At 38.7% G+C, this 24,371-nt stretch overlaps 1 protein-coding gene across 1 annotated transcript; it reads right to left on the reverse strand.

Moving 5' to 3' along the window:
- Positions 1–23,866, reverse strand: LOC148737924 (uncharacterized). The gene is made up of 12 exons (XM_088748753.1): positions 23,609–23,866; positions 20,847–21,109; positions 20,070–20,184; positions 19,005–19,127; positions 18,635–18,757; positions 17,491–17,616; positions 15,795–15,920; positions 14,579–14,698; positions 14,157–14,282; positions 12,601–13,973; positions 12,049–12,174; positions 1–2,113 (listed from the first exon to the last, which is right to left on the reverse strand). Exons 1-10 carry the CDS (start codon positions 23,679–23,681, stop codon positions 13,783–13,785), a joined length of 1,386 nt encoding a protein of 461 aa, XP_088604879.1. The 5' UTR covers positions 23,682–23,866; the 3' UTR covers positions 1–2,113; positions 12,049–12,174; positions 12,601–13,782.
- Positions 23,867–24,371: the final 505 nt, after the last annotated feature.

A 24,371-nucleotide genomic window follows, 5' to 3' on the forward strand; every position in this document is an offset into this window, starting at 1 on the left:
ACGTGCTCCATAACTCGATAGTGCACCGCTGAAAGCATGAACCAATTGTTTTAGAACATAGCCGCTGGAATTGTGCATCAAATCCGACGCGAAAAACGGACAACAATATCAGTTGAAGCGAATCATGACGGTGCTGATACCGAGTCTCCTTTTCCTTTGTTTTTCTCTTTTTCTGCCTCATTTAAGAACTCTAGCCCAAGGGAAAAGGTCGAAACATCTTCTTCGTTTTCGGACTAGAAGGCCGAGTTTCTGTTTGTACCTATTATTGTCGCGAAATATATTATTTTCCCCCGCGCTAACAATGGCCGCTCGCGCGAAAAAAAAATTCCTGGCGAAGTCGGATTTGCTGACGCTATCAGCGTGCACTATCAGGATTTTGAGCACGCTTATGAATAATGAATTTGATTGCTCGACTCTGCTAGCTATGTTCGAAATACGTGATAAAGTGCAGGTTGTTTACAGGGAATTGACACGCAATGGGGTAAAGTCATAGGTAGCTAAGAGCGAATTTTATTGGTAGAAAACGTCTGAGCACGTGAGAGTTGCGTGGAAAATTGACCCACTATACTATTATGTTCCTTGTCAAATATTTTTCTGTAAAGCAGAATTATGTCATAAAAGTTACGTTATTTACTGGAAAATGGCATTTCACCTGAGAAAGTCTAGTCCATATTGGCGATTAAAAAGTAAACACGCAATTGTAGCGGGCAAGTGTCGTTTAAACAATATTTAATTCGTGGAGAACTTTTAAAAGCAAAAGAACGGATATTTAACATGGCAGTCGACGCAAAAAATAAATATAACTTGGTGGTCTTTTCAACGTTTCCAAAAAGAGCAGTCACGGGGCAAAAAAACAAGATCATCAATCCAAATTAATTTAACACAAACATGCACGTTTTAACTTGCAAGTGGTAGAAAAAATTCCCTGACGACCTTTCTAATCCCGACAGATCATAGCGATAGTCCTCACGAAGGACAGCCATTACACTGGGTAGATGTGCTCATAATTCTTGTAGATATCACATTTACCTTGTTCTTTCAGCGAAATTAAAAATGGAATTCATGTATAGCAATGAAATATCCCTCAGTCGAGAAAACGAAATAAAGTAAGCGCAGAACTGCGTCAACACTTAGTAAACCTCACCTTTTCTTTAATTATTCTTCGACTTCAAAAGCGCGAAATTACTAGAGCACTAGTTTAACGGCCATCTCGTTATGTCATTCTTAATTCGACTCTGTAAGCGCGGGATTTCAGATGCTCTAGTTAAAGGACCATATCATTTTATCATTCTTCGACTCCAGGAAAGCTTGAATGCAGGACCGCTGGTTTAAATGTCCTCTCTTTTAACACTATTTTTCGACATTGGGATCGCGGGAGCAATCCATTCTTAACAGTCAATGGCGGCCGGGTGTTTTGAAGTTGCTCCCATCAACAACTCAAGCAATATTTGATTCAAAATTTTTCTCATATTCCAATCAGTCCCTTTTAGAACGAAGAATAACCATAGTCGTACGTTGATCTCCACTACACTTTCGCAACAAGACTAATACGTTTCCTTGATCCGCGAACCGCTCTCACCGAGTCACGCGTTGATTCGCTGAAATTTGAAGACCTGTCAAACCACAAAAAATACTACAGTCTGATTGGTTTGTGATACACCAAAAAATTGCGCCAATCACATTGCTTTGAGATACACCAAAACAAAGATGCGCCAATCAGATTACTTAGAGATACTCCAAATTGCGCTGATCAGGTTACACTACACCAAAATACACCAATCTATACGTTAACATATAGTTTTTTTTTCTTTTTTTTTAAAGTAACTCAAAAAGGTCACGCAAGCAAACAAAAGCCTGGGCACAAATTCAGTAGGCTTGGCTACTGAGTTGAGCCTGGTTTCTAAACCCTTCAGAAAGTGATCCCAAAAAATTCTCTCGTAGCGATTATACACTGAGCCCGCTATACTTCTGGTCAGAATCGGGAAAAAGTAGCGAAATAATGGCAGAGTAATGCACTACATTCGTCATATTCGTTAGTCAAGTAGTCTGAAATGTTTGATGGCTCGCAATCTGGTTAAGTCTCCCTCGATGTAGCAATTAAGTTGATTCCTCACTAAAGAAAAAAAATATATATTAATTATCTTTTTTCAACATTGCTTAAAAGTTCTCCAGCAACGTCGAAAAAATACAGTAAAAAAGATAGATCACAGTGGATGTTTAAACTAATTAATGAACTAGATTCTAAATTAGTTATCCAGTTAGTAAAATAATTACAAATGTTTTCTTTGCTAATTAATTATTTACGATATTTCCTCAGAGGCGGCGCGAACAGCGCACAGGCCACAGCAGCCCGGAGTAAGCGGCCGCTTGTAAAGGTTTAAAAATTAACAGGTTTAAGGTAAGTTGATAATTAAGACTTATGGCGTAGCAAGGGTGGGGAGAAAGGAAAGATCTTAATCGCTGTTGATTGAGCACAAGGCATTTTTGAAAGACCAAGAGTTTTTCTTCGTATCAAGGTCACTCCCAACGATTCTAACCTGGACATCTCTTTTTATCAGGTTGATGATTTGATTAGGACTAAAGAGAGAACACCAGAAGGTAGCACGGTTTCTATTAAACCGGCACCAGTACATTATAGTTGCTTTTAGGTAGTTTGAAAGGGAAGTGCCCGTGGAGTGATGATTAGTGGAGAAGGGGAAGTATATTGATGTCAGAGAGACAGAAAAGGGAGATTCAAATAGGGTGGTGAAATTAGGGGAGAAATAATTCCAGATTTTCACTACCCTGTGGCATTCTAAGAAACAATGTTCGATCGTTTCATGCTTATCACATATTGCGCGCGCATTTGCCGCTATTTGTGTAGCCCCAGGATTTTAACTGACATCGAACTCGAATTACTCAATGAATCAATAACCAAATAAAATATCATTTTCTTGTTCTCGATTAGCTTTAGCCTAGATCTGCGCCACACCCAGGCTCAACGGTTGATGGGACAGCCTACAACGGACTCCCAAATACCAGAGGACGTGGGTCAGTGCAGGGTGAACGGGATCGAGGAGTAAGAGATTATAGAAAGACGAAAGAATATACTTGTTTCAATGTGTGAACATCTACAAAATATCTTAATTTATGAATGATTGCTATACTTTTTGCTAAGTTACTGTTAATGTGTTGAATCTGCAGTCCCCTGTATAAGATTTGATCAATGTAGTTACCTGAATACTTCATTTGAGTTTTGTGGGCAATGTTAGGAATATGAATATCTGATCTTAATCTTCCAGATGAAATTACCGTATATGTTGTCTTAGTAAAATTTGTAAATAGTTTGTTGATATTGCAGTACTTAAAGACAGAATTCAATTCCTCATTCATAGTGGATTCAAGATGAATCAGGTTGTCACTTGTAAAAAGAATATTTGTATCATTGGCAAACATACCAAAGGATAGTTTTTTTGAGCAGTTAGGTAGATTATTAATATAAACTGCCTCCCGGTTAGCTCAATAGGTTAGAGCGCCAGATTGTGTTCTGCGGGAGGTCGAGGGTGCGAGCTCCGGCCGGACCGGTGGTCATGGTCTTAAAATAAGTCAGGAGAATTTGCTACCTTTCTTTTATCAAGAAATGGATAGATATTCTAGTCTTCTCGGATAAGGACGAATAAACTGTAGGTCCCGTCTCCTGCAGGGTTAGGGGTAGGGGACGTTAATTTCCCACGCACGAGGTGACTATGTTGTGAATGTCCTCCCCTGGGGTGGGATGTGTGGGAATTGGCCCTGAAAAGCGGCCATGAGGAGTGGTCAACTAACGTATGTATGTATAAAGTAAGAATAGCAAAGGACCCAAAGTTGATCCCTGTGGTATTCCACGAGTAATGGTTTCAGCAGTAGATTGGCTGGAACCAATCTTAACAAATTGAGTGCTATTGTGAAGATAGTTTTCAAATCAGTTGAGGGGCATTCCACGTATGCCAAAATGGTACAGTTTATACAAGAAAATCTTATGGTTAACAGTATCAAATGTCTTTAAAAAAATCTAAGAAAACACCTCAGATAACCAGCCTTTTATCCATTGCCTGCTTAAGGTGGCTCGTATCGGTTTTCATCTTTTTGATGGTTTGTAACTTGAAAGAATACAACAGAAAGACTGACCAAGGTCAGCTCGTCCCTAGCAGTTTCCATGGCAACGCTTTCATCGGCGTATTCAGACGCATTTTTTTACCTTGTGGCTTAAATAATTCGAAAACTAACCCGGTGACCCCCTGATTTTTTTCAGTGATTGCTTTTGGCGCTTGAAAAGGAGAATGCACAAAGATTTTTAAAAAATTATACGGAGCGCGGGAATTTCAGAAAATCTAGAAAAGAGGAAATTTTTACACATCGCAAATTTTCTTCCGTAGAATTTTCTAGTTTTTTTTCTGATAATTCCTTATGACGTTATTATCATATTGGAACAATAAAAAGAAGGGATCACCGGACTTGTTTTCATGCAATAGCTTTCGTGAGTTTAGCAAATTCCACGCGCGTTCTCGCGCATTTAAAAATCTGGATTCTATAAGATCTACATTTGCTCATGATCTGTTTTAGCTACCGCTGACAATTGCGTGTGCTCGCGCAAGCACCTACGATCTGATGTTTACAGACGTTTACTGCTAAGAAAATCTTAAAACAGCCGTCAAAGACAGCTTCCCGGGCTCATCTTAAAAATCCTACACATTACTTCTGGGCTATATCATATTATTTTCCTTAAAGTTTCAAAGTCTTCTTCCACTTCAGGTAGATTATCCTTCACTTGAATTCTTTTTTTTCGCCGTCGCAAGATTTCATATCGGTTGAATATTTTTTTTTAAATGTGAAGTGAAGCAACCTTTACTTCTCCGAAAATCGTCTTCTTTATTTTAGTTTCTATCTCCTGCATTCACAGTGGCCGCTCAACACATGAAATATAAGCTCTTAGGTAAACTTCTCACATAAGTAGAAAAAAATCCTCGCGCCGCCATCTTTGTTTTAAATTTTCTTCTTTTAATCTCGCGCTTCTTTCGCACGTTTCTCTCGCCCGTGACGCAAGTTATCTCTTCCCCGCGCGAGAAAACTAGTACGAGCCACCTTAAGGTGTCAATGATCTCAAAAATGCCTTGCTCAGTTGAGTGCCCTTTCCTAAAGCCAAACTGATATCTATACAAAATGTTATATTTTTCCAAAAAATGATGTAGTTGGTTATGAACTAATTTTTTTAAGTATCTTACAGAAGGGTCCTATCAGCAGCAACATCTGTAAATCTGCCCTTGGAATTGTCGCTTATTACATTGCGAATATTTGGACTGCATTTAGATTCATCTGCCACTCAGAAATTGTGTAAAGGACGCCATCCATTGCATAGCCAAAGCAATACTAGTAACGTTTTCATTTTTTCGTGAAAGCTCACCTGATATTTCAATGGTGTTTCTATACTAATTTGTTCTTATTGACTGGGAGGGTGGACCAGACGTAAAAATGTTTGGTTCTCGGCCATCACGCATGGACGCTCAGTCCTTCAATATCATTTCTAAATGAATACGACCGTATGACTGGATCTTTACACTACTAATTGGGAAGAGAACATCATACAAAGAGACTGAACGAGTAACGAGTTAAAACCAACAAATATATCAATAACAATAACAACTCAAGGACAGATTGAAAAAAAACAACAACAGCAACAACTAGTTTTTACATCTGATAGTTTGGTTTTATAAATTGGGTAGAAATTGTGAACTGGCTACTTTAGAGATAAACGGATTATATCATAGAGGTGACGTTTCGAACGTTAGTCAATCGTCAGTGCGAATCATAAAAAAAATTTCGGACGAAGGGCTAACGCTCAAAACGTCCGCTTTAGAAACCCTTTATGGTGGGCGATTCCGACACTATCAACTCAGTTAATGAAGCAAAATTGTGTCTCGTAAAGGCACCCACCGACGCAACGTCACGGTTTCTTTAGAAAGTCAACCACTTTATAAATCTCTGTATATCCCTACATATATTGGGTTTGTTTAAGCTGACAAAGAAAGCTATCTATATTCCACAACCGAGATCTTAATCTAATTCAGACATATCTTCACAAAAACAAACTATCTTTTTGGCCTCTCTGGGCTAGAACTATCACAACAAAAGAAGGCTGAACGTGAAAGGAAAACAACTTTGTACACAATCTTATGTATATATATATATAATACATATATGCATATTGTTCGGCCAAAGGGAAATCAAAAGAACTCCCTCAGAAGGAAAGACAGTACAATAACTGAAGGGAAAATCTTGGTGAATGTCACCGTTGAAAATAATTCTAAACGTTTACCTCAGGGAAACTGACTGGACTCTGTTTGTACAACTTTTGACACTCTTAGTGTCCAGGCCTCCGCGCCAACCCCTGTAGCTGTCTTATTCAATGAATACTTTACGTCAGTATTTACATCAGACCAACCTCCGGAAAGTTCGGAAACCGACCAAGCACAACATCACTTGGATCAGCTTATCAGTGACGTCACTCTTACAACCTCAGAAGTCGTAGAAATACTGCAGAATTTAGACCAAAACAAGGCGACGGGACCAGATCAGTTACCAGCGAGGATCCTCAAGGGAACGGAAGAAGTGATTGCTCCTTCACTTACAGATCTATTCAACAAATCACTGAGACTAGGGACTCTTCCAGAAGACTCTAAACTTGCTAATGTAGTTCCAGTTTACAAGAAAGACCGGAAAGATCATGTGGAGAACAACAGGCCGATCTCATTATTGCCTATTCTCTTAAAGGTGTTAGATTGATGCATATTCAATAACATCAAAGACCATAAATTATGCTAAGTGTAACCGCCAAATGCCAACATGGATTTATAGCGGGTCGGTCTTGTGTCACAGCTTGTTGGTGTACTCTATCAAGCTGGCGCATACCTTGATAATGGGGTCAAGCTGACATCATTTATGTAGACATGTCCAAGGTTTTCGGTAAGGTTAGCCATCACAGGCTCTCGCAAAAGTTAATACAATACGGGTTCGGCGGGAACTTACTTTCCTGGTTTAAATCTTACCTCTGCAACGGCACCCAGGGGGTTACAGATATTGGTGCAACATCCAAGACCCTCCCCGTGACGTCCGGAGTGCCCCAGGGCTCAATACTCGGTCCGATGCTGTTTCTGCTCTACGCAAATCTGCTACCTGATGTAGTCCATTCCAGTCATATTGCGACTTTTGCGGACGACACAAAAATATTCAAGGCAATCAAGTCGCCATGCGATTCAAAAGATCTCCAAGAAGACCTCTCTAACTTTGTTTCTTGGTCCAACTCTGGTGGACTCCCGTTTAACTACAGCAAATGTAAAGCGTAACGTGTCACGAGGAAGGTGAATCCTGTGCGCCATAACTGCCAGATGGGCGGAACAGACATCGGAATCACCAAAGTAGAAAAAGACCTGGGCGCACTTGTCACAGACGACTTAACCTGGACGAAGCAAGTTAGCAAACAATGTGCAAAAGCCAACAAACTGCTAGGAGTTTATCAGGCGCAACACAAGATTCATCAAGAGTGGCATAGTAAGAAATTCTATATACATTGCTCTAGTAAGGTCTAATTTTAGTTATGCAACACAAGTATAGAACCCTCAGTCTATAGAACTTATGCGGAAGATAGAGCGAGTTCAGAGGCGTGGGTCGAAGTTTATCCTGGTCTTGCCCTTTCGATGTGATGAATCTTACAGAAGCAGGCTAATAAAACTGAACCTTCTCCCAAGATCCTACTGGCATTAGCTAATGGTCATGATTTTCTTTTTTTTTTTTGCGTCGAAGTTTATCCTGGTCTTGCCCTTTCGATGTGACGAATCTTACAGAAGCAGGCTAATAAAACTGAACCTTCTCTCAAGATCCTACTGGCATTAGCTAATGGTCATGATTTTCTTTTTTAAAGCAGTAACTGGCTTAGAATATGTAAATTCTGAAGTTCTCCCCAAATCCGTTGAGCTCGTAGATCTAAAAGCAATCCTAATGTCATTCACTTTCTGAAAAGAAGATGTAAAACAACTACCTTACAAAGATCGTTTTTTAACAGAACTGTCAGAATTTGGGACTGCCTTGCCAACGATTTGGAACTCTCCTTAAACTTAAATATTAATCGATTTAAGTCTATTCTGTACCAATACTATTTTAGCACTCTATCAAAGTGGTATGACCTTAAGGACGCCAAAACCTGGAAATCAATATCTCCTTCTTGTAATGTAACCTGTAATTTGTCTGTAAGTGTTCGTTGCTGTTTTTTATCTTGCATTTATAAATATTTTGTAATATCGCTTTTAAATTGGGACCACAGTAATTGGGTGTCGGCTATTGCGGCACCCCTGACTGTATTTGTTGTAATATTTTTCTTATTGTATTTATATTCTTATTGACATTTTCGAAGATATATTCTTACTAATATTTTTGTTATTGTATATATATACAGGCGAAACTAATAAACTAAGTCCTAAATGTAATGATAATCAGTCCTAAATGTTATAAGCCTCCAATCCAATCGTTGAACTCCGGCCGCGAAATTTTGTTAGAGTGCAAATCCACATTGAGGTGTGTCAGTGACAGCTTTTTTGCGTTTAACAAATCCTCTGACCAACATTCATGTCACATCGCAGGCTCGCTGATATTTATCAGCGACTTTTAACTTTCTTCAGTCGAGAAGCATTGGCTGCAAACCATTGTACTCGTGAACAATTAGCATCAAATGACAACTGACAAAGTAATTTGTACACTGTACAATACCTTCATAAAGATACAAGGTTTGCTAGACGCGCTAATCTCATTACCGATCAGAAATTAGATAAAACAGTATGACATGACTCTGAAACGGGCTTTTCTTCTACTTAGTCGGCACTTTGAGAATGACATTCTTGTAAAGAGTATAACCGTCTAGTTTAAAAATAGCTGACAGTAACACAAAATGATACTTGCCCAACAACGTTGTTCTGATTGGTTGAACTGACTTTAAAAAATTATTGAGTTCATATAGCAACGAATTTTTTATCGGTGATAATAAAGAATAGTAATAAGTGCAGATCCGACTAAAAAACATTACACGAGCCTTTGAAATATTCCGAAAGTTTTCTTTGAGATCTAGATCGAGGTTAGTAAGCATATACTTGTATTGATTCAACATGGGATTTATTGTTTTCGGTTGTTCTTGTTTTAGCATTACTAGCATTATTATGGGATAGGTAGATGGTCTATAAAGATCGTGAAAATTCTAAAAAAAGCGGGAAACCCTCTTTATAGCAAACGACGTTTTTTAAGCCTTGCTCGAACTCGGTCGATAAAACTGCAAAAAAGAAGTCGGCCAATATCCAACCATCTTGACCTCACGTTTGATCAATAATGCACCTGAATATATTTTTTCGCTCACCCAAACATACCTGTTAAGGGAGGACAGTGCAAAAAATGCATTTCCGTACCCGAATTTTGTCTAACGTACTGGTCGGTGGACCTACGTTTTCTTGTAACTTGGCTCAAGAAGTGTTAACTTCATCACTGATCACACAAGTATATCGTCAGAATCTGTTGCACTAGAGAGTCTGAACCCGTGATATAAGATATTGTTTTGACGTCTGTCAATATAATGCCAAAAACACATCGGTATAAGGTTTTGTAGCCAATGCATCTCGACCCACGTCTCTAGCAAATAAAAAGACGCTTATTAATATCAGCAAACCCGAAATATACCATGAATACTGGTCAGAGGATTTTCTGGTGCAACAGCTGTCACGTCAACATCTCAAAGAGGATGTCCGCCATAACAACAATTTGCTAGTGGTCTTAACGCAGTTAAATGACTACAATGAGAGCCCATTACATTTAGGTCCAACCGTAATTACAGTCAGGATGACTTTATTGCAGGTAGGAGCAAATGAGATTACATTCAGGACTTTATTATATTTAGGAAAGTTATCGCATTTAGGCCCTCAGGGCAGCAGGGCCGGGTGGCTTTTTCGAAAAAAAATAATGTTAACACTTATTAATAATCTACATCGAGATAGCATCACTCAAAGTCAATACAAAACAGCGCGCGTTCTTTGTAACTTTCATTTGTGTTGCAACTTTGTACTGGGGTTACATGAAAAATCCACTTGTTTTAGCCAATCAGAAGAGCGTAATTGCTTCAGTTGCATATCGATATGCATGTATGTATATGTATAAGTTGTTAGTAGAACTGTCAGGCCTACAAAGGTGCACCGCGCCAAGAGGATCAATAAAGATTCGCCGTCCAAACCTCACAGCAAACACAAACGTAGAAAGTTAGAAAGAGATGCGAAGATGGAGAACTTCTGGTGTAAAAAAGATAAAACTTTTGAAATAAAAAAGCGCTTTAAATAAGATTGAAGGGCTAGTGATTATATATTTGCAGGTGACGACTAATGAACTGGTGCTAATAAAAAGATTACAGAAAACCAACCTACAAAGAAAACAATGGACAAAACAGAAGATATATAACATAAAAACTAGGAGAAAAAAAAATAAATGTCCTAAAATGAGTGGCGCAACTTTAGAAGTAATGTGGAAAGCATTAGAACAGGGTAGACCAGCTTTTAATTACAACTGTAAACCGTACCAAAATCCCAAAACAAGGCCTTTGGTACCCGAAAGGGCAAATTAGTAACAAAATCCCTGGAGGGGCCCTTAAATGATACTAATCATAATAAGATACCTTCGAAGGGCCTCTGAGTCTAATCAACACCTAAAAGGCTGATAAAATCCAAGAAAAGGGCCTTTGAACGATTAATTAGCAACACTTAATACAAGATGGAAAATCAATTATAGAAAATTCTGCTTTTAGAATGAGATTCCTTTCTGTTATTTAACCATGGGGTGCTAAAGAGAACAGCTGAGTACTCCAATACGCCTCTCTTGTAATGAACAGCCTATCGATCTCTTCAGAGCCGCTTGGGACTTGTACCTGATCAATACGTTGGAACGAAAAATCACCTAGGGTGTGTGGGGTTCTGTTAAGGTGTATCGCTACGTCACAAGTTGTTTTGTTTGTGAGCATAGCAGATTTGTGATTTCGAAACCTAACTTTAAAGTCGGTAGTAGTAGATCCCACGTATTTCAGGCGACATTTCTTACAAGAACCCAAGTAGATCACATTTTTAGAATCACAGGAAAGTCTAGAGTGAATGGTGTAATTTTTGGCGTCTGAAAGCTGAGAAATGATTCAGATTGTTCAATCTAAATCATATCTCAATTACAGTTGTAGTTAAAAGTGGGTCTACCCTCTTCTAATGCTTAACACATTGCTTTTTTCGGTTGCGCTACTAATTTTAGCATAGTCTTTTTTTATATCCTAGTTTTTAGGTTTTATCTCTTGTATTTTGTCCATTGTTTTCTTTGTAGCTTGGTTTTTTTGTCATCTTTCTATTAGCACCAGTTCATTAGTCGTCACACACACACACACAGACACACGCACACACACACACACGCACACGCACACGCACACATACGCACACACACACACACGCACATATATCCTCTTATCCTTTGAGTTAAAACTACTTTATAATCACTTTAATTGCCGGACCATAACTCATGGTCTTAAAATAAGTCAGGAGAATTTGCTACCTTTCTATAATCGAGAATTGGATAGATATTCTAGTCTTCTCGGATAGGGACAAATAAACCGTAGGCCTTGTCCCCTACAGGGTTAGAGGTAGAAGACGTTAATTTCCCACGCACAAGATTACTGTGTATTGGATGTCCTCCCCTGGGGTGGAATGGTGGGAATTTGCCCTAAAAAGCCCATATGGGGAGTGGTCAACTAACCCATGTAACTCTCAAGCGCAGACTGTTTAAATTCTAGCAGCGCAAGTGTTCGATGCAAGAATGTCATTGAATTCGCTGCATGCAAATGAAACTGCAAATGGTCGTTTTTACTATGTCATCCACATAGGAGGAATTGAAAGAGTTATCCAACATTTATTTACTTATTGCGTGTCTTTAGTTTAGATGTTTATCTATCACATGATTTTGTACTCAACAAGATTCTACCTCGGCAGTTGTTTCCGTTCCCGCGAAATTCAGGTTTACAAATGCACTTGAATGATCCCTTGTTATTTTCGCAAATGGAATTTCCATAGGTACAGTTGTGGGTATTTCTGGTGCATTCGTCAATGTCTAAAATAAGAGCAGCAGTGTATTTATGTTCCTGATGAAAAGCCACGATGGGGAATTTTGGAGGGGGTGGGGGTTTGGAGAAAGATTTGCCTTAAATCAAGAAGCTATGAGCAAAAAGCTATTTTCAAGAATTTTCTAGCCCAATAGTTAAGTTAGTTGGATGTGCATCAAGCTCATTTCAATTTCATAAACAAGTTTATGAGATAATCAGACAGTTTTATTGACATGGTACACGAGGATTAAATTAAGAAAAATTTCAAAGCAATGAATGAGTTTCAGGGAGTAAAACTAGGGTTTTGAAAGCTGATTGCCAGTATTCAGTCATTCAATAAGCAATTATTTCAATGGTGCTTGGTTTCCCCTAACGAGTAGATACCAGAAATAGGAAATCAGTTTTTTGAATGGTATAGGCTGTGAAGACTCTACCTTCGCAATTGTGTCCATCTCCAGTGAATCCAGGTTTACAAGAGCAGCTGAACGATCCCTCGGTATTTAGACAAGTGGCTTTGCCCTTGCTGCAGTCGTGGGTACCTTGAACACATTCATCGATGTCTCAAATGGAATCAACCGACCATTAAAATAGAAGGCAAAGGACTAGTTTCAATATAAATGCAGCATGTGACAAACGCTGTGTAAGGACTGATAGTAAAAAGAAATGATAAATAGGACTCGTGAAGGCCTCTTTTTTAATAATAATAATAGTAATAATAATGATGATATTAATATCTCGTCTTGTCCTTTTTTTATGCTACAATATCAGATCACTGCCAAGTTTATGAGCCTTCGGGAAGGTTAGAAGGTTCACACGCTCAGTTACACTGCAAATTATCGTGCTCTGAATAATTCACATTACCTCTAACAACTGAGCTAGCAAGCCAACTGGGAGCTAGTCGTTCTGTTCGTACGTAAATAAGCCCATGAAGTGATGAGTCAACGTTTTTAAATATATAACAATTATTTATATGAACTGCGGTAAAAAAAAAAAAAAAAGGAGTACGAGAGCGATCTTCGCAGTAATGAACACTACCTAATAAGTAGTGAGAATAGGACCTGGAAGAAAATCAGGCCTGTACTGAATTCGAACCCATGGCCTATGCGCACCGGTGCAGTCCTCTACCAACTGAGCTAACAAGCCAACTGGGAACTGTTCAGTACTGCTTAACTAGTGTTGATTACTGCAAATATCGGGATGGGTGGGAAGGATGATGGGGAAGAGGTTTGGGCATTATATGCCCAGATAAGGTTTTTTTTTTTTTTTCTTAACATCAGCTTAACCAGGTTTAAAGGTGAAAGTAAATCTTGATTATGATTCTTGTGCACGAGTCTGAAATAGAAATCATTATAGAAATAACGATGGGGAATCGTGAAGGATATGACTTCAATAAAATCTTAACCCACCATTTCAGCCAAAAGAGTGCGGCTCACGCTCTTTTAATTTAATCATAAAAGCGAACTTCTGAGATATGAGTCTCCGATCACTTCTTGTAGCACGCGAGGATTGAATGGAATCATTCGAACAAGTGTATACAAGAGTATACAAGAATGGCTATTTAGCGCTGATTGATATCATTTGGAGAGCAAATATTCGACTGGTGCTTACGCGCCCATTCAGGGCAGCTGCCAGAAACGAGGAACTTCATTTGTTGAATGATGAGACATCATTTTGATCTTGCCTTGGCAAGTGTATCCATCTCCAGTGAATCCAGGATTGCAAGAGCAATGGAATGATCCCTCAGTGTTTGAACAAGTGACACTGCCCTTGCTGCAGTTATGGGTATTGTTAACACACTCATCGATGTCTGAAATGGAATCAACAGATCATACTCATGTACTGAGGCTGCAGGGATGAGAGGGAGGAGAAATTGTCCCAATATACGATCATCACCTTCCGAACGATATTAGGTTACCATTTATGTTGCCTTTGTTTCGGCTAGTTCTATAGACTTTTCGCGCTGATACGACAAAGCATCACTATACGGCACCTGTGCAGTTGTGTCCATCACCACTGAATCCTGGTTTACAAATGCACTTGAATGATCCCTTGGAATTATTACAAGTGGCATTTTTATTGTTGCAATTGTAGCTGTTTTGAGAACACTCGTCAATGTCTGAAATGAAATCAGTAGTCCACATTAACTATGCTGATAAAGAATAACTTTGAAAATGAGCTGAAAACTGGCTTTCCAAACTGAAAAAAAACACAGGGTGCTTTTAACAAAAAAGGGACCCCTAACCTCACTCTTAATGCAGGCGGCCTCAAACTCTTTCTGTCAAAGCCATAAGATTTACTTAATACATAAATTTGCATCCGAAAGGCTATACATCGTTTAGAAGTGTTCTTACGGAGAAACACTACCGATGGAATTGTATCCATTTAAAAACAAAGTGTTCTGCAGGATTTTACCTTCGCAATTGTGTCCATCCCCGCTGAATCCAGGATAGCAAGAGCAGTTGTGAGATCCCTCGGTATTTGAACAGTTGGCGTTCTCGCTACAATTGTGGTTTTGAAGACACTCGTCTATGTCTGAAATGTAAGAAAAGGACCGCTCTCTTGATTATTTTCGTCGATGAAAAGGAGGGTAGGGGAGTGATAGGCTACTGTGAAATGCAAAACTGATTCAACCACCTGTTAATCCAGTTCTACAGGGAGAATAGTAAGTATCTTAGGTGTGATAATCGTTATAAATTTTGGGCCCTTCTTGCCCACTCGGAATAGTCCGTTTTGATCCCGCGCAAGAAAAACATTGTGTGTAATCGTAGTCGTTGGACAATGTTGGCGGCGGAGACGCGAAGAGCGACAGATGACATTCAAAACAAAGGAAACATGACTGACTGTTGTAAATATATTGTGCAGCAAACATAGTTGCTTTTTTTATGGCTCTCGAAATAAACAAGTCACCTTTGATTCTAAATAAAGCGAAATATTTTTCCTAAATAAGGAATATTTTGTTGACCGAGCTTGTTCTTCAAGATGGCTGGATATCAGCCTCACTCTCCGAGTTTGTTTCTTTGTGGTACTCAACTTCGCCTTGGTCCACAAAAGCGCATAAAGAACTCAGCCATATCCTACAGTCCTCATCTCACACCCTGATCAGTAACGTATAACTATATCATCGCTAGCATCGTTCTGATTGGCTACCAAAGCAGGCAAGATGGGCCCATCCTACCCACGTGGGATAGCTTGCTTTGATCGCGAGCACAAGTTCGTGATTCCTGGACAATTTCGGTGATGCAGACACAAAAAATGGTAGACGACAGTAAAAACAAAGGAAACATAAACAGCTCACGAGTTTACATTGCTAAAAACACATTTGGCTTTCTTTTCTGGCTCTAAAAGTGAACATGACATTCTTGATTCTTTATAAAACGAAATGTTTTTGCAATATAGTAAATCCCTTTTTGACCAAGCCTGTTCTATCAGGATGGCTGGATAAATATATAAGCCTGGTTCTCTTGTCAAAGGAACTCAGCCAATATCCAGTGATCTTGACCTCACGCTTCATCAATGACGCAGATATCATGCCCTAAATGATATCAGATTGCCATGCATATTGACTTTGATTCGGGCAGGTTTGTAGATTTTTCGCCCAGACATGTTCTGAACACAGTTTAGTACGTACCTATGCAGTTATGTCCGTCACCAATAAATCCTGGTTTACAAACGCACTTGAATGCCCCCAAGGTATTAGAACAAGTGGCAGTTATGTTGCTGTAGTTGTGAATGTTTTGAGAACACTCGTCAATGTCTGAAATTAAATCAGAATCCCTTATCAGTACATCAGTCACGACAATAAAGAGTAAAAATAAAGGAGGGTATCGAAATTGGGCTTCCAATTTAAAAACCATAGGGTACTCTTAGGAAAAGAAAATTAGCCTCACTTCCAGTGACGGGTGGGTAAAAGGCACTCTAATTCTTGAGAAAAAGATATGCCATGTACTTTTTTTAAACCGTTCCATTTCAGGTACCCATCAGCAGACCTCTCTCAGGCTCGCGTTGCTCGACGTCCCATGCTCTCCCGGGGGAGAGGAAACGCAGATAAAGTTGCAGTTAAACTCAACGGAAACCATTCCATTAAGGCATGGTATACTCTATTCAATGCAAAAGGTATTTTTGATTTGATATCTTTACACAAATGACTCAAATTTGATGCTGAACCGGCACATTGGTTACAAAGCTAATATTTTTTTAAAGGATAAAAACTGTAACTGAAACATCAGTGAATGCTCATTGCTCCATATAAACTCGCAGATGGATGTATTCTCACCCAATTCTAAACTGTCAAAGTTTATTTGACTTTCTGAACATTTACTGATGCCTACCTAGACAGGCGTTGCAACTTTTGAAGCAATTGCGCAGCATATATTGTAGAGTTTTTGTGCATTCACCGGTTGATGCCCAGTATGTACATTGGTGGTTTTTATCCTCACTTCTTCATGCCAGGTTATCCGTCTGCCGAACTTTTGTTTTTTTCAAAATTTTGTCTCCCGCTCGTTCCTTCCTAAATTAATTTCTTATAAACCTACGTTTCTTCGGTTGCGGGAAGATTTGAGGCGAGTTAGGGAAAGGTGGGCACCTTCTCTTCTTTGAGTACACCGTCATCAAATCTCCGCCAGGTTTATCGCAGGGAGGCTGGCAAGTTTACGTGCTCAAAATCTCGCGCTCTTAACAATTAACAATTATTGAACGAGGTTGAGCAAAATATCGTGATTTTCCCGTGGCGAGCAGATCAATTATTTGCCTCAGCCTTCGGCTTCGGCAAATAATTGATCTGCGAGACACTGACAAATCACGATATTTTGCGTTAACCGAGTTCAGTAATTGTTTTATCATTCGATCACCGAGTTTGTTTTCAATTTTTTGGGGGAAGCGGCAAGCAAGTTTCTTGCCAATTTTTTGGGGGAAGTGGCAAGCGCGCGCTGCTGCCAGAAATTATATGGTTTTCTTCTCAGCAAAATAATTTATTCGGTGCACTTTAAATTGTAAGTACAGTCAACTGTTAATTAACAAAATGTATGCCTTCAAATGGCTGAAACTTCCAGGAACAAGTTCACAGACTTCAAGGATTTGAAATCCGAAAAGAAAAAGCTCGGGGAAGCGATCGCGATCTGCTATTTTACACAAGAGTGACCACAAGAGCGACCACAAGAGCGTGGTTACTATTACGCATGCGAAGAATATTATTTGCAGCAATAACGGAGTTAGACGGTATTACGCATGAGCAGACCATTATTTGTAGGCATTTATTTGCAGGTCACGTGGTGGGCTTCCGGCCAATGAATATGGGGGAAAATCCATCGAACGATAATATGAAATACCTGTGCAGTTATATCCATCACCTCTGAAACCAGGATTAAATGAGCAGTTGAAGGATCCCTTGCTATTAGAACAAGTGGCGTTTTCCTTGCTACAATTGTGGATATTTTCGGCGCACTCGTCGATGTCTGAAATAAAGCAACAGTTGTGTTTAGTGTCGTGACAAACAAAAAAATTACGAGAGAGGAGCGATACCTCGATATTTTTGCAAGTGGCACAGTCCTTACTGAAGTTATGGGTATCACTAAGACAGTCATCAATGTTTGAAATGGAATCAACGGACCATACTCATACACTGAGGTTCCAGAGATAAAAGGGAGGAGGAAGTGCTCCAATATAATAGCATCATCTTGATTGTCTTTGTCTCAGGTATTTCTACAAGTTTTTATGGGCTGATATGACAAAGCGTTATGTTATGAATACTATTCGGAACCTGTGCAATTGTTTCCGTCACCACTGAATCCTGGTTTACAAGAGCACTTGAATGATCCCTTAGTATTGTTACAAGTGGCAGTTTTATTGCTACAGTTGTAGCTGTTTTGAGAACACTCGTCGATGTCTGAAATTAAATCATCAGCCCTCATCAATTACAGTATTAAAGAATAACAACGACGAAGGTATCGAAATTGGGCTTCCACTCTGAGTGTGCTCTAAAGAAAAGAAGCTTTTAACCTTGCACTCAATGTGAGAGGTGTGGTGGCCTCATATTTAGTGTGCTCGACTCTGACTCTCATGGTGTCTTTCCTCACCCAGGTGTTTAAATGGGTACCGGCGAATTTGATACGGGAGGGGGGGAGAACTTTATGGGATAACCTTGCATCCCATTCATGGGGGAGTAGAAATACTTCTGGTCGCTTCATGCTATGGAGGCCGGAGTTAAGTGCAGCTCTGATAAACCAATTGGCTCGGGAACAGACTTTTCCTTAACAATGGAGGGTGGCTCAAACTCATTCTAACCTCAAAGAAGAAGATATAAATGTACGTATATTATGTCATGTCAGGTACTCAGTACTTACGTTTGCAGCTAAAATGCTATTATTATGCATCGAGTAGCTCTGTTTATATCGTTCAGGGTCCTTCTTAAGCAGAAATGAAAACATATGGAATCATATCTGTTTAACAAGATCTTGCTCTGCTAGTTTATACCTTGGCATTGATGTCCATCCCCGCTGAATCCAGGAATACAAGAGCAGTTGTAAGATCCCTCGGTATTTGTACAGTTGGCGTTCTTGCTGCAGTTGTGGGTTTTTTTATCACACTCGTCGATGTCTGAAATGAAATCATGTGACCATAACAATGATTGTTATCTTCAAAACAAGGAGGTGGGTGGGGGAGGGGAGTTGCTAATTTGCAAAGGAAAACCGACTCTGCCGCATGTTAATCCAGTTCGGCAGGGAGAAAGGCTTAATATTTGAAACCTGATACTTATAATTAAGATTTTAAAACGCGTATTTCTACCATAGGCTAGTTAGGATTAGGCATCATGCTCTGAACAATGCTAATTAAAAATAAATACCTGTGCACTTGTCTATATCCCAGCCGAATCCAGGATTACAAGAGCAGCTGTAAGATCCCTTGGTGTTTGTGCAGTTGGCGTTGTTGCTGCAGCTGTGGGTTCTTGTAACACACTCGTCGCTGTCTGAAATTAAATAAACGAACCGTACCCATGATTGTTATTATCAAAACAAGGAGGGGATGGAAAAGGGGAGTTGCTAATTTCAAAGGAAAACCGCTTCTACCGCATGTTAATCCAGTGCTGACGGGAAAAGGGCTTATTATCCTAAATATGATAGTCGAGCTACCCCATATTTAGGATTAGGAAACGTTTTTTTTTTTTACCATAGGTTAGTTTTGACTAGCCATCATGCTCTGAACAATGCTCATTACTTGGGTAATTGTCAAAATCCCCGCTGAAATCAGGATTACAAATGCACTTGAATGATCCTTTGGTACTTTTACAAGTGGCATTTTTATTGCGGCAGTTGTGAGTATTCATAGCACACTCGTTCATGTCTGAAATAGAATCGACAGATCTTTCACCAAAATACTTAAGAATTAAGGTCGCAAGAGGGGTGCTAATGTAAAGAGTTTTGCTATTTGTCATTAGATGCGTGTGACGAAGCTAGCGAGTGAAAAGTGGCGGTTCTGTGAATAGAAGAGTTTAAATCCATTGCTTTACTTTTCCACTGAATGCCTGAAACAGGGTTGGTCCTAATGGAGGTGGCTTGAACTCTTATAGATGTCAAACGACTGCACTGAGGGATATCTAAAGAATAATACATGAATGCACGTGAGACTGCAACTTGAACAGGAGAGGACGGTCTTTAAAAAAGAAAACGGATTTTATAACCAATGGGGCCAGCTTTAGTTCATTCCTGTTCACTCTAAACAAGACACAATACCCAGAAATTCGAAAAAGAAAAAGATAATGAAATTTCACCCCTACCCTCCTTTTCCCTCACTAAGTCACATTTAACACGTGAAATAAGTACAGCTGATTTTGAATATTAAACCATCCGAAGAGATGGACCACCGTGTTTCAATCAGTTACAAAGTTGATTTTTATCATTTTAAGTCTTACCCTCTTCACAATCGTGGCCAGTAAATCCAGACGCACACAAACATCGATATCGTTTTTTTGTAAATCCCGACTGGCAAGTGCCGTTGTTTTGGCATGGTGATCGATGGCAAAAATTCTTAAAAGAAAAGAGAAAAAGCATGTCACAAGTAGTTGTCCACTATCTTCACAGCCCTCTCCTACATTTCGAAGAGAACTTGAGCGCGAAAAATAAATCGAGAAGGGGCGTCTTTAGACAAGATTTAAAGAGTAGAGTGACGTTCCTAAGAGCCGCGCACTTAGTAACTCCTGTCGTAGCTCAACTCTGTCATTATGTCCATAGTTGTGAGCATCTTCTGAGCCATTTGATGGATTTGATTATTTCGACTGTTTTTAAACCTCGAAACCGATGGAATAAAACTGCCTTTTGCAGATATGCCTTAAAATGACCATTACACTTACCTTTACTCACAAGAATTTTCTTATTAGAAGCAAGGTTGTAATTATCTTTGTTAGAAAAAAGAGATTGATCAATTGTTTACTCAAGGCTGGTGAGCATGGTTTCTAAAATGAATACGACAAATTACTTGCTACTTTTAATAGAGCTAGGTGTCCTCAAGGCACTGAGAGGATTTTTGTTTGTGGTGACTGCTTATTTACAAAAGATCCGTAACGACGCTAGCACGCGGTTAAAATTGTGTAAAAATAAGAAGTAACGGATGAAAGTACCCCTCAGCTCTCAAGAATGACCTAAACAAAGAGAGGTGCAATTGACATTTAATTAACAGCTCGTCCATGTACCTTAGTTCCATGATACACATAGTTCGCTGCTTTTACCAGATCCTCCTCATACTCTTTAGCTGTTGAGTTATTTAATTCACAGTTGTGTATTTCTGCTCCATTTTCTCCAAAATAAAAGTTAACACTGACGCAGTTATAGTTCAGGTAGCAACGATATTCACATGTATCTCTGTCAATCACACTGATGTTTGCTATGGTGTGGTTAATGAAACGTTCTCCCACGAAGAACAGAGTCGATGGAAAGGCTAATATACGGCATTGATCTAAAAATTGAAATCATTAAAAGTCAAATAGCGACGTGGGTTATGCATTCTAAATAAAGGTCTCAGTTGTTGTTAAACTCACCTTCCAAGCGCTTGGTACTTATATCGATAGTTCCGATATATTCATTAAGATATCAAGATCAAATTATATATATATATATATATATTTTTTTTTTGTTCGAGCCGAAAAGATCTCTAGAAAAGGATCGTGCGAGTTCCAAAAACCAGATAAGTTATTTCTTTCTTTTCTTTTGACCGCTGTTGCCCCAGCTTACATTAAACAAAGTATATCTCTCTTTTTTCCCCTTGCAACTGCTTTGTGGGGGACACCTGAAACAACTAGCCGGACAGTTGATGAAAATGATACCGAAAATTGCAAAGTGTACCTTTCACCAGCCCAACCTCCGAAGATAATTCGTGCCAAGAAAACTCAATAACTTTCATTAATGTTCAATGATGAAAGAGGCAAGAATTTTCAAACATGAACTCCCAACTTGTGCCCAATATTTCAAATCACATTTTCCTCACCTATCTTTAAAGTTACTATGATAACGCGCGCGTGCAAATCCTGCTTAACTTCTAATGGGCCACTCTGATGGACATCTCTATGTAGGCATATGTTGTCGCTCAATTTTATCCTTGGTTCAAATTTTATTTTCCTTTCTTTCAAACTCATTATCATACATTAACATGACCGAGAACAAAGGGAAATAGAATTTGAACCAAGGATAAAATTGAACTACAACATATAAGGAACACGACGTGTGCGGTTCACTTCAGTTGGTAAGTTCCCGTCAAGCTTAGCCGAGCTCTCTCTCTCCGATTGAGATACACTGTAGATCTTTCGAAGCTCAAAAAAAGTAGATATTTGCATAAGAAACAATGATTTTTTAGCTATGTGACGAGACGAAAATAGCTTTCGAGTTGAAAATGTTATTCCTAAACGCGTGACGATTTATGGCCGTATCAAGGAATCTGAGCTTTCTTACTCTTCTTTAGAATAGTACGAAATATTTGAGTGTCGTTGAATTGATTATTTTGTCTTAACATCTTAAAATTTTCAACACAAATATACATATTCTCGTCGTAAATTCTAGAAAAAAATGATTCAAGCATGCTAAATGCATTACGCAGATGATGTAAGTGCCGGATACTCGTTCGGTTTTCGCTTCCAAGCAGAAAATTTTGCACTTTTTTTGGAAAAAGTATTGGTCTTGGAATATCTCTTGGCCTCACCTCATTGAACTCTTATGCTACCCATGTGCTCTGCAAACTTGCTGCTGCGGTACATCCATTTTACGATATGCACGCGCCAAGCATGAACGAATTCTTAATTTTACATTGTGATCTTTATTTTGCTTTTTGTTCTGTTTTGTTGTTCTCATTGTCTACATCAATGAAACTTGGTTTAGATAAAACGTGTCCATGGTGAATTAATATCCGAAAAACCCTCCGAAACTGCTATTGAAGATTAAAATCTTCCCTGCGCTTCATTGTGCATCAATCTCAATTGAATTATGAAAATCCACTAATAAAGAGTTGTGAAATACAATTAATTTTAATATGTTCATGGTTAGACATCTATGTCGTCTATCTCTTAGCCACCTGTCAAATGAGAAGTTTTAATGTTCCTGTTCATTCGCAGCCAGTATTCCTTTTGCATTATTGGAAACATAATTGCTCTGCATGCATTTCAACAACTTTCTCGCTGTTGTTATTAGCTTTAAAAAAACTTACTCATTAGGCTTCCAAAACTTGCGTAATACATATCAAAGGAAAGTTGCTATCACGGAGATAATAAGCCTCGAATGACGAGTTCTAAAAATTGGACGACACTCGTTTTGGTATATGTTTAACACCTGTCGGCAATATGTTTTCGAGGTGTATAAATTTTTACTACGAAAATTATCTTCAATTAGAAACAAATGATGTCAAGTAACTATGACACCAGCGAATAATTATCTACCCAAAGAGAGCTTCTTATTCTACAGGAGAATGTAAAAAGAAGGAAGACAATTCTTCGAATTAAAAAAAAAATTGCTCTCTATCTGGCCAGTTGATATATCAATTCTTAAATCCTTGAGTGCTGGAATAACTTTAGGCTCTTCCTTCAGTTCGTGCAAGCAGTAAAATAGAGGAATTTGTGAAAATATATTCATAAACTTTAGATGACTTTGATAAAACTTTAGTAGATCTTTATATGAGTGTCTCAAAAGAATTCAGTAATTGCGGATGTTGTCCGGTTATAACTAAAAAACTTTGCAAGCACACTTCATAAATTGTGAAAAATAATCTAGAATAGTTTTGAATGAACAAAAGATAACAGCACGTTAAAATGGATGATGAGTTTCAGTAGCCATTTTGTTTGTTAGGCCTCTATATATGCGTTTTTTTTTCTTTTTTCTTTTTTTTTTTTTTTTTTGATATATTTCTTACCTGAACAATTAAGAGCAGAATAATAAAGGTTTCTTATAAAAAAATGCCAGCCTAAAAACATACCATCTGGGCAGGACTGAAATTGCCCGAGGGAAAGAACCACAGAGATAGGGAACAAGAGGAGAAAAACTCCCATGTCCGCGAAGTACCAGCTGAAAAGAATTCCTTTCAATGTTTTGGAGCTGTTGAGCAAACCGAAGAGCTTAACAGGAGTTTGTTGATTGAGATGTACCACCAATTAAGGTTACACTCCCTAGAAACGTGTTAGCCAATCACATGTGGTCGTGATATATGAAGGATGTTTCGTCACCCGTCGCAGAGACGCTGTGACATTAATTAATGTGTGCTGAAACAGTAAATTTGGTTAGTTTTCTCCTCAGGCAGTTATTTCCACCTTTCACTCTCTATCCTTAGGGAATCGTCGTGTACCTGTTTTAGTAATTATAAGCAACATCAAATAAGAAAAGAAATTTTCAGTTAAACTGTAGAAATGCAAGCACATAAAGAAGCCTAAATATTCAAATTGATATCTCTGTGCTATTCTGACCAAATTTCATGAGAAATTTTAGAACAAAATTTAAGAGATCATAGCCTCAATGAGGCATAGTCTATTGTTAAGTGTCGCTCCCGCTGAGGTTTTTTTTTCAGCCCGATTGCACCTGCAGTTTAAGTATTCTTTTCTCCAATTTAGTGAGTTTTTCATCTGCAAATTAAAGTCCAAGAGAGGTTCTCCTCTGATTCCAAGTGAAGTTTCCATATTTTGTTTGTGAAATGACTAAGTAAATCTTTTAACTTGTAGCAAGAGAAAATTTCGTGAGCGCGCTCG

The sequence above is a fragment of the Stylophora pistillata genome, chromosome 2 (assembly GCF_964205215.1).
Source record: "Stylophora pistillata chromosome 2, jaStyPist1.2, whole genome shotgun sequence".
Lineage (NCBI taxonomy): Eukaryota > Metazoa > Cnidaria > Anthozoa > Scleractinia > Pocilloporidae > Stylophora > Stylophora pistillata.